Below are 12,887 nucleotides of genomic sequence, written 5' to 3'. Positions count from 1 at the left end.
AATATCAAACAACGCTACAAATATCAGACACTGCTAGTGGTGACATTCTTCACAACAATATCAAACAACGCTACAAATATCAGACACTGCTAGTGGTGACATTCTTCACAACAATATCAAACAACGCTACAAATATCAGACACTGCTAGTGGTGACATTCTTCACAACAATATCAAACAACGCTACAAATATCAGACACTGCTAGTGGTGACATTCTTCACAACAATATCAAACAACGCTACAAATATCAGACACTGCTAGTGGTGACATTCTTCACAACAATATCAAACAACGCTACAAATATCAGACACTGCTAGTGGTGACATTCTTCACAACAATATCAAACAACGCTACAAATATCAGACACTGCTAGTGGTGACATTCTTCACAACAATATCAAACAACGCTACAAATATCAGACACTGCTAGTGGTGACATTCTTCACAACAATATCAAACAACGCTACAAATATCAGACACTGCTAGTGGTGACATTCTTCACAACAATATCAAACAACGCTACAAATATCAGACACTGCTAGTGGTGACATTCTTCACAACAATATCAAACAACGCTACAAATATCAGACACTGCTAGTGGTGACATTCTTCACAACAATATCAAACAACGCTACAAATATCAGACACTGCTAGTGGTGACATTCTTCACAACAATATCAAACAACGCTACAAATATCAGACACTGCTAGTGGTGACATTCTTCACAACAATATCAAACAACGCTACAAATATCAGACACTGCTAGTGGTGACATTCTTCACAACAATATCAAACAACGCTACAAATATCAGACACTGCTAGTGGTGACATTCTTCACAACAATATCAAACAACGCTACAAATATCAGACACTGCTAGTGGTGACATTCTTCACAACAATATCAAACAACGCTACAAATATCAGACACTGCTAGTGGTGACATTCTTCACAACAATATCAAACAACGCTACAAATATCAGACACTGCTAGTGGTGACATTCTTCACAACAATATCAAACAACGCTACAAATATCAGACACTGCTAGTGGTGACATTCTTCACAACAATATCAAACAACGCTACAAATATCAGACACTGCTAGTGGTGACATTCTTCACAACAATATCAAACAACGCTACAAATATCAGACACTGCTAGTGGTGACATTCTTCACAACAATATCAAACAACGCTACAAATATCAGACACTGCTAGTGGTGACATTCTTCACAACAATATCAAACAACGCTACAAATATCAGACACTGCTAGTGGTGACATTCTTCACAACAATATCAAACAACGCTACAAATATCAGACACTGCTAGTGGTGACATTCTTCACAACAATATCAAACAACGCTACAAATATCAGACACTGCTAGTGGTGACATTCTTCACAACAATATCAAACAACGCTACAAATATCAGACACTGCTAGTGGTGACATTCTTCACAACAATATCAAACAACGCTACAAATATCAGACACTGCTAGTGGTGACATTCTTCACAACAATATCAAACAACGCTACAAATATCAGACACTGCTAGTGGTGACATTCTTCACAACAATATCAAACAACGCTACAAATATCAGACACTGCTAGTGGTGACATTCTTCACAACAATATCAAACAACGCTACAAATATCAGACACTGCTAGTGGTGACATTCTTCACAACAATATCAAACAACGCTACAAATATCAGACACTGCTAGTGGTGACATTCTTCACAACAATATCAAACAACGCTACAAATATCAGACACTGCTAGTGGTGACATTCTTCACAACAATATCAAACAACGCTACAAATATCAGACACTGCTAGTGGTGACATTCTTCACAACAATATCAAACAACGCTACAAATATCAGACACTGCTAGTGGTGACATTCTTCACAACAATATCAAACAACGCTACAAATATCAGACACTGCTAGTGGTGACATTCTTCACAACAATATCAAACAACGCTACAAATATCAGACACTGCTAGTGGTGACATTCTTCACAACAATATCAAACAACGCTACAAATATCAGACACTGCTAGTGGTGACATTCTTCACAACAATATCAAACAACGCTACAAATATCAGACACTGCTAGTGGTGACATTCTTCACAACAATATCAAACAACGCTACAAATATCAGACACTGCTAGTGGTGACATTCTTCACAACAATATCAAACAACGCTACAAATATCAGACACTGCTAGTGGTGACATTCTTCACAACAATATCAAACAACGCTACAAATATCAGACACTGCTAGTGGTGACATTCTTCACAACAATATCAAACAACGCTACAAATATCAGACACTGCTAGTGGTGACATTCTTCACAACAATATCAAACAACGCTACAAATATCAGACACTGCTAGTGGTGACATTCTTCACAACAATATCAAACAACGCTACAAATATCAGACACTGCTAGTGGTGACATTCTTCACAACAATATCAAACAACGCTACAAATATCAGACACTGCTAGTGGTGACATTCTTCACAACAATATCAAACAACGCTACAAATATCAGACACTGCTAGTGGTGACATTCTTCACAACAATATCAAACAACGCTACAAATATCAGACACTGCTAGTGGTGACATTCTTCACAACAATATCAAACAACGCTACAAATATCAGACACTGCTAGTGGTGACATTCTTCACAACAATATCAAACAACGCTACAAATATCAGACACTGCTAGTGGTGACATTCTTCACAACAATATCAAACAACGCTACAAATATCAGACACTGCTAGTGGTGACATTCTTCACAACAATATCAAACAACGCTACAAATATCAGACACTGCTAGTGGTGACATTCTTCACAACAATATCAAACAACGCTACAAATATCAGACACTGCTAGTGGTGACATTCTTCACAACAATATCAAACAACGCTACAAATATCAGACACTGCTAGTGGTGACATTCTTCACAACAATATCAAACAACGCTACAAATATCAGACACTGCTAGTGGTGACATTCTTCACAACAATATCAAACAACGCTACAAATATCAGACACTGCTAGTGGTGACATTCTTCACAACAATATCAAACAACGCTACAAATATCAGACACTGCTAGTGGTGACATTCTTCACAACAATATCAAACAACGCTACAAATATCAGACACTGCTAGTGGTGACATTCTTCACAACAATATCAAACAACGCTACAAATATCAGACACTGCTAGTGGTGACATTCTTCACAACAATATCAAACAACGCTACAAATATCAGACACTGCTAGTGGTGACATTCTTCACAACAATATCAAACAACGCTACAAATATCAGACACTGCTAGTGGTGACATTCTTCACAACAATATCAAACAACGCTACAAATATCAGACACTGCTAGTGGTGACATTCTTCACAACAATATCAAACAACGCTACAAATATCAGACACTGCTAGTGGTGACATTCTTCACAACAATATCAAACAACGCTACAAATATCAGACACTGCTAGTGGTGACATTCTTCACAACAATATCAAACAACGCTACAAATATCAGACACTGCTAGTGGTGACATTCTTCACAACAATATCAAACAACGCTACAAATATCAGACACTGCTAGTGGTGACATTCTTCACAACAATATCAAACAACGCTACAAATATCAGACACTGCTAGTGGTGACATTCTTCACAACAATATCAAACAACGCTACAAATATCAGACACTGCTAGTGGTGACATTCTTCACAACAATATCAAACAACGCTACAAATATCAGACACTGCTAGTGGTGACATTCTTCACAACAATATCAAACAACGCTACAAATATCAGACACTGCTAGTGGTGACATTCTTCACAACAATATCAAACAACGCTACAAATATCAGACACTGCTAGTGGTGACATTCTTCACAACAATATCAAACAACGCTACAAATATCAGACACTGCTAGTGGTGACATTCTTCACAACAATATCAAACAACGCTACAAATATCAGACACTGCTAGTGGTGACATTCTTCACAACAATATCAAACAACGCTACAAATATCAGACACTGCTAGTGGTGACATTCTTCACAACAATATCAAACAACGCTACAAATATCAGACACTGCTAGTGGTGACATTCTTCACAACAATATCAAACAACGCTACAAATATCAGACACTGCTAGTGGTGACATTCTTCACAACAATATCAAACAACGCTACAAATATCAGACACTGCTAGTGGTGACATTCTTCACAACAATATCAAACAACGCTACAAATATCAGACACTGCTAGTGGTGACATTCTTCACAACAATATCAAACAACGCTACAAATATCAGACACTGCTAGTGGTGACATTCTTCACAACAATATCAAACAACGCTACAAATATCAGACACTGCTAGTGGTGACATTCTTCACAACAATATCAAACAACGCTACAAATATCAGACACTGCTAGTGGTGACATTCTTCACAACAATATCAAACAACGCTACAAATATCAGACACTGCTAGTGGTGACATTCTTCACAACAATATCAAACAACGCTACAAATATCAGACACTGCTAGTGGTGACATTCTTCACAACAATATCAAACAACGCTACAAATATCAGACACTGCTAGTGGTGACATTCTTCACAACAATATCAAACAACGCTACAAATATCAGACACTGCTAGTGGTGACATTCTTCACAACAATATCAAACAACGCTACAAATATCAGACACTGCTAGTGGTGACATTCTTCACAACAATATCAAACAACGCTACAAATATCAGACACTGCTAGTGGTGACATTCTTCACAACAATATCAAACAACGCTACAAATATCAGACACTGCTAGTGGTGACATTCTTCACAACAATATCAAACAACGCTACAAATATCAGACACTGCTAGTGGTGACATTCTTCACAACAATATCAAACAACGCTACAAATATCAGACACTGCTAGTGGTGACATTCTTCACAACAATATCAAACAACGCTACAAATATCAGACACTGCTAGTGGTGACATTCTTCACAACAATATCAAACAACGCTACAAATATCAGACACTGCTAGTGGTGACATTCTTCACAACAATATCAAACAACGCTACAAATATCAGACACTGCTAGTGGTGACATTCTTCACAACAATATCAAACAACGCTACAAATATCAGACACTGCTAGTGGTGACATTCTTCACAACAATATCAAACAACGCTACAAATATCAGACACTGCTAGTGGTGACATTCTTCACAACAATATCAAACAACGCTACAAATATCAGACACTGCTAGTGGTGACATTCTTCACAACAATATCAAACAACGCTACAAATATCAGACACTGCTAGTGGTGACATTCTTCACAACAATATCAAACAACGCTACAAATATCAGACACTGCTAGTGGTGACATTCTTCACAACAATATCAAACAACGCTACAAATATCAGACACTGCTAGTGGTGACATTCTTCACAACAATATCAAACAACGCTACAAATATCAGACACTGCTAGTGGTGACATTCTTCACAACAATATCAAACAACGCTACAAATATCAGACACTGCTAGTGGTGACATTCTTCACAACAATATCAAACAACGCTACAAATATCAGACACTGCTAGTGGTGACATTCTTCACAACAATATCAAACAACGCTACAAATATCAGACACTGCTAGTGGTGACATTCTTCACAACAATATCAAACAACGCTACAAATATCAGACACTGCTAGTGGTGACATTCTTCACAACAATATCAAACAACGCTACAAATATCAGACACTGCTAGTGGTGACATTCTTCACAACAATATCAAACAACGCTACAAATATCAGACACTGCTAGTGGTGACATTCTTCACAACAATATCAAACAACGCTACAAATATCAGACACTGCTAGTGGTGACATTCTTCACAACAATATCAAACAACGCTACAAATATCAGACACTGCTAGTGGTGACATTCTTCACAACAATATCAAACAACGCTACAAATATCAGACACTGCTAGTGGTGACATTCTTCACAACAATATCAAACAACGCTACAAATATCAGACACTGCTAGTGGTGACATTCTTCACAACAATATCAAACAACGCTACAAATATCAGACACTGCTAGTGGTGACATTCTTCACAACAATATCAAACAACGCTACAAATATCAGACACTGCTAGTGGTGACATTCTTCACAACAATATCAAACAACGCTACAAATATCAGACACTGCTAGTGGTGACATTCTTCACAACAATATCAAACAACGCTACAAATATCAGACACTGCTAGTGGTGACATTCTTCACAACAATATCAAACAACGCTACAAATATCAGACACTGCTAGTGGTGACATTCTTCACAACAATATCAAACAACGCTACAAATATCAGACACTGCTAGTGGTGACATTCTTCACAACAATATCAAACAACGCTACAAATATCAGACACTGCTAGTGGTGACATTCTTCACAACAATATCAAACAACGCTACAAATATCAGACACTGCTAGTGGTGACATTCTTCACAACAATATCAAACAACGCTACAAATATCAGACACTGCTAGTGGTGACATTCTTCACAACAATATCAAACAACGCTACAAATATCAGACACTGCTAGTGGTGACATTCTTCACAACAATATCAAACAACGCTACAAATATCAGACACTGCTAGTGGTGACATTCTTCACAACAATATCAAACAACGCTACAAATATCAGACACTGCTAGTGGTGACATTCTTCACAACAATATCAAACAACGCTACAAATATCAGACACTGCTAGTGGTGACATTCTTCACAACAATATCAAACAACGCTACAAATATCAGACACTGCTAGTGGTGACATTCTTCACAACAATATCAAACAACGCTACAAATATCAGACACTGCTAGTGGTGACATTCTTCACAACAATATCAAACAACGCTACAAATATCAGACACTGCTAGTGGTGACATTCTTCACAACAATATCAAACAACGCTACAAATATCAGACACTGCTAGTGGTGACATTCTTCACAACAATATCAAACAACGCTACAAATATCAGACACTGCTAGTGGTGACATTCTTCACAACAATATCAAACAACGCTACAAATATCAGACACTGCTAGTGGTGACCTCCTTCACAACAATATCAAACAACGCTACAAATATCAGACACTGCTAGTGGTGACATTCTTCACAACAATATCAAACAACGCTACAAATATCAGACACTGCTAGTGGTGACATTCTTCACAACAATATCAAACAACGCTACAAATATCAGACACTGCTAGTGGTGACATTCTTCACAACAATATCAAACAACGCTACAAATATCAGACACTGCTAGTGGTGACATTCTTCACAACAATATCAAACAACGCTACAAATATCAGACACTGCTAGTGGTGACATTCTTCACAACAATATCAAACAACGCTACAAATATCAGACACTGCTAGTGGTGACATTCTTCACAACAATATCAAACAACGCTACAAATATCAGACACTGCTAGTGGTGACATTCTTCACAACAATATCAAACAACGCTACAAATATCAGACACTGCTAGTGGTGACATTCTTCACAACAATATCAAACAACGCTACAAATATCAGACACTGCTAGTGGTGACATTCTTCACAACAATATCAAACAACGCTACAAATATCAGACACTGCTAGTGGTGACATTCTTCACAACAATATCAAACAACGCTACAAATATCAGACACTGCTAGTGGTGACATTCTTCACAACAATATCAAACAACGCTACAAATATCAGACACTGCTAGTGGTGACATTCTTCACAACAATATCAAACAACGCTACAAATATCAGACACTGCTAGTGGTGACATTCTTCACAACAATATCAAACAACGCTACAAATATCAGACACTGCTAGTGGTGACATTCTTCACAACAATATCAAACAACGCTACAAATATCAGACACTGCTAGTGGTGACATTCTTCACAACAATATCAAACAACGCTACAAATATCAGACACTGCTAGTGGTGACATTCTTCACAACAATATCAAACAACGCTACAAATATCAGACACTGCTAGTGGTGACATTCTTCACAACAATATCAAACAACGCTACAAATATCAGACACTGCTAGTGGTGACATTCTTCACAACAATATCAAACAACGCTACAAATATCAGACACTGCTAGTGGTGACATTCTTCACAACAATATCAAACAACGCTACAAATATCAGACACTGCTAGTGGTGACATTCTTCACAACAATATCAAACAACGCTACAAATATCAGACACTGCTAGTGGTGACATTCTTCACAACAATATCAAACAACGCTACAAATATCAGACACTGCTAGTGGTGACATTCTTCACAACAATATCAAACAACGCTACAAATATCAGACACTGCTAGTGGTGACATTCTTCACAACAATATCAAACAACGCTACAAATATCAGACACTGCTAGTGGTGACATTCTTCACAACAATATCAAACAACGCTACAAATATCAGACACTGCTAGTGGTGACATTCTTCACAACAATATCAAACAACGCTACAAATATCAGACACTGCTAGTGGTGACATTCTTCACAACAATATCAAACAACGCTACAAATATCAGACACTGCTAGTGGTGACATTCTTCACAACAATATCAAACAACGCTACAAATATCAGACACTGCTAGTGGTGACATTCTTCACAACAATATCAAACAACGCTACAAATATCAGACACTGCTAGTGGTGACATTCTTCACAACAATATCAAACAACGCTACAAATATCAGACACTGCTAGTGGTGACATTCTTCACAACAATATCAAACAACGCTACAAATATCAGACACTGCTAGTGGTGACATTCTTCACAACAATATCAAACAACGCTACAAATATCAGACACTGCTAGTGGTGACATTCTTCACAACAATATCAAACAACGCTACAAATATCAGACACTGCTAGTGGTGACATTCTTCACAACAATATCAAACAACGCTACAAATATCAGACACTGCTAGTGGTGACATTCTTCACAACAATATCAAACAACGCTACAAATATCAGACACTGCTAGTGGTGACATTCTTCACAACAATATCAAACAACGCTACAAATATCAGACACTGCTAGTGGTGACATTCTTCACAACAATATCAAACAACGCTACAAATATCAGACACTGCTAGTGGTGACATTCTTCTAAACAATATCAAACAACGCTACAAATATCAGACACTGCTAGTGGTGACCTCCTTTACAACAATATCAAATAACGCTACAAATATCAGACACTGCTAGTGGTGACATTCTTCACAACAATATCAAACAACGCTACAAATATCAGACACTGCTAGTGGTGACATTCTTCACAACAATATCAAACAACGCTACAAATATCAGACACTGCTAGTGGTGACATTCTTCACAACAATATCAAACAACGCTACAAATATCAGACACTGCTAGTGGTGACATTCTTCACAACAATATCAAACAACGCTACAAATATCAGACACTGCTAGTGGTGACATTCTTCACAACAATATCAAACAACGCTACAAATATCAGACACTGCTAGTGGTGACATTCTTCACAACAATATCAAACAACGCTACAAATATCAGACACTGCTAGTGGTGACATTCTTCACAACAATATCAAACAACGCTACAAATATCAGACACTGCTAGTGGTGACATTCTTCACAACAATATCAAACAACGCTACAAATATCAGACACTGCTAGTGGTGACATTCTTCACAACAATATCAAACAACGCTACAAATATCAGACACTGCTAGTGGTGACATTCTTCACAACAATATCAAACAACGCTACAAATATCAGACACTGCTAGTGGTGACATTCTTCACAACAATATCAAACAACGCTACAAATATCAGACACTGCTAGTGGTGACATTCTTCACAACAATATCAAACAACGCTACAAATATCAGACACTGCTAGTGGTGACATTCTTCACAACAATATCAAACAACGCTACAAATATCAGACACTGCTAGTGGTGACATTCTTCACAACAATATCAAACAACGCTACAAATATCAGACACTGCTAGTGGTGACATTCTTCACAACAATATCAAACAACGCTACAAATATCAGACACTGCTAGTGGTGACATTCTTCACTACAATATCAAACAACGCTACAAATATCAAACACTGCTAGTGGTGACATTCTTCACAGCAATATCAAACAACACTAGAAATATCAGACACTGCTAATGGTGACATTCTTCACAACAATATCAAACAACGCTACAAATATCAGACACTGCTAGTGGTGACATTCTTCACAACAATATCAAACAACACTAGAAATATCAGACACTGCTAATGGTGACATTCTTCACAACAATATCAAACAACGCTACAAATATCAGAAACTGTTAGTGGTGATTTTTTTAAGAGTAATACAAACTTGTAAAGTCTTAAATTCTGCACACTTACTGCTCCTAAGTCCCAAATACAGATAGTGCTGGCTTCACCTCCCACCACAAGTGTCCTGGTGTCAGGTAACAGCTTGCAGGAACGTATATAACTGTCTCTTTGCTGACAAAAAAGAAAGAAAAAAGAACCTCACTCTCAGAATAACATTTCTGTAACACAAATACAACCTTCTCACGCAGACATTTCCTATATAAAATATCAGTGTAGAAATTCAATAAAGTAATCTAGCAAAGGACATTGGAACATGAAGAAGTTACAATGAAAACATTTTATAAATTATTAGCCAATGTATAAACTTGTACACACATCTCATTTCTTACATGCTTAAATGTAAAATATTTTGTTTATACAAGACAGGCACGTGCAAATCATCTCGCCTTCAACTGACAAGATGTTACGGTGTTTAATGTATTAAGGGTGTAGCTCGTATTTGTGAAAGGTTGCCATATGTTTGGTAATTGGTACACGGTTAAATTTCTGTCACATTCCAGAGTCTGTTTCTATTTTAGTTGGCCTTGAAAGATGTTTTTCTTTTTAACATTCATAATTACACAACCTTACAGCATGCTAGCTAAAATTATTAGTCCGCGTTTCTGCTATAGAGAAGTTAATTTTTTCTTGATGACGAGAAATACCCATATATATATATATGGGTTAATATCCATACCAGTCGTTCTGAGATACAATTCAATATTTTCTTACCATTGCAAATACTGCACTATTCCCACATCCGAAGTTTCTGTGTCATCCTAACATTTCATCATCCCAGCCTCTGCATGTTTACAAGAGAATGGAGAGCTTTCATTTAAAACACGTGTTTTCACTAGTATACACTCTGCACCTACTCTTATGTGCTATGCTTGAGAACGACTTGATTTTGTGCTTTTATCTTTTTACCAGTGATAAAGTCAAGTGTTTTTCGACTTTGTGCAATATGAACGTTTAATAGGAACTTAGTTTTAGGATTTGTGAATCTAATTTAATCTCTTTACTTTCCAAATTGCATATTTTAATTCGTACCACCAGCTCAAACACTTGATTGTTAAATGATATGGCCTGATATGGTCAGGGCGCTCGACCCATAATTTGAGGGTCGTGGGTTCGAATCCCTGTCAAACCAAATATGCTCGCCCTTTCAGCCATGGGGCGTTATAACGTTTAGGTCAATTCCACTATTTGTTGGTGAAAGAGTAACCTAACAGTTGAATGTGGATGGTGACGACCAGCTGCCTTCCCTCTGGTTTAACACTGTTAAGTTAGGGACAACTAGCGCAGATAGCTCTCGTGTAGCTTTGCGTGAAATTCAAAAACAAGCAAGTTAAATGATATTATATAACAGTTATCTGGATCTGTACGAATGCTCTGGTCCAGGAATGTCACAATGTAAAGATTATTATGTTTTACGTAAATATTCGTACACTTTAAAAATGTTAGTGGCTGTCTTTTGTAATAGACTGCACCTCTACTGGTACAATTTCATATAAAATGTAGATTCGCTATCGTGTGATCCAATAAAACCGTCACTTTGCATTTAACTGACTGCTGGGACATCAAACAAAACCAAACTATAATGACACATAAAACCGATTGATTTCACTTACCGTATGTTTATTGGGTGAAGTGTGTACAAACGTTTTGTGGGTCTAGAGCTATAACTTTTAATTTGGCAAATAGTACATTTGTAGTTCCTTTTGTCTGTTGGCACGAAGGCCATTGACAACGAGGGTACTTGACATATAATGAGCTGTTTCCGCTGGGACAGCGGCAAGTCTATGAATTTACAACGCTAAATAAATAGCTCAATGTGGCTTTGCTATCAAAAACACACATACACACACAATCAGCTATATATGCCTAAAATCACCAATATTTATTTTTCTTCCGATATTTCAAATCAAAAAATAACTTTATTTTAAGATATAGCCTGATAGACAAATGGATCTTGCTTCGTGGACACAGCTTAGCTAGCCCATTCTGTAACAGCAACCAAATATTAAGAAAATTCAAGCGTTTATATTGTTTTAGTCATGCTCTGATGCGTTATTTTTTATTACATTTTGACAAAGCCACACGAGTGATACCTGCACTAATCATAGCCACATTAAAAGTGATAGACTAAAGGGATAGCCACCACTCACCGCCAACTCTTGGGCTACTCTTTAACTACAAAAAAGTAAAATTGACCATAGATTATAACGCCCCCAATACTGAAAGGGCGATCCTGTTCGGTAACGTGAATGGAGAGCCCTTACTATCAGGTTGTACAAAATGTACTTAAGAATATTGCTGATATTTCAATTAATAATGTGCAGTCAAATGGATATAAATAGCGTGTATGTGTGTAAATTTGCATACGGAAGTTATTAACTCGTTTAAA

At 37.1% G+C, this 12,887-nt stretch overlaps 1 protein-coding gene across 6 annotated transcripts in view; it reads right to left on the bottom strand.

Annotated features, from left to right (window-relative positions):
* Positions 1–12,887, bottom strand: part of LOC143240536 (transducin-like enhancer protein 4) — a 146,939-nt gene that overhangs the window by 64,633 nt on the left and 69,419 nt on the right. For all 6 annotated transcript variants that reach the window (XR_013021809.1, XM_076483122.1, XM_076483125.1 and 3 more), the window contains one exon: positions 10,511–10,612. Coding sequence is in view for 5 of the 6 variants with exons in the window: in XM_076483122.1 (XP_076339237.1) it covers positions 10,511–10,612 (102 nt within the window). In the remaining variant the exon portion in view is untranslated. The remainder of the gene's footprint in view (positions 1–10,510; positions 10,613–12,887) is intronic.

The sequence above is a fragment of the Tachypleus tridentatus genome, chromosome 13, assembly GCF_004210375.1.
Source record: "Tachypleus tridentatus isolate NWPU-2018 chromosome 13, ASM421037v1, whole genome shotgun sequence".
Lineage (NCBI taxonomy): Eukaryota > Metazoa > Arthropoda > Merostomata > Xiphosura > Limulidae > Tachypleus > Tachypleus tridentatus.
The sequence above is the reverse complement of the archived record's forward strand: the minus strand, read 5'-3'. Positions and strand labels throughout refer to the sequence as shown.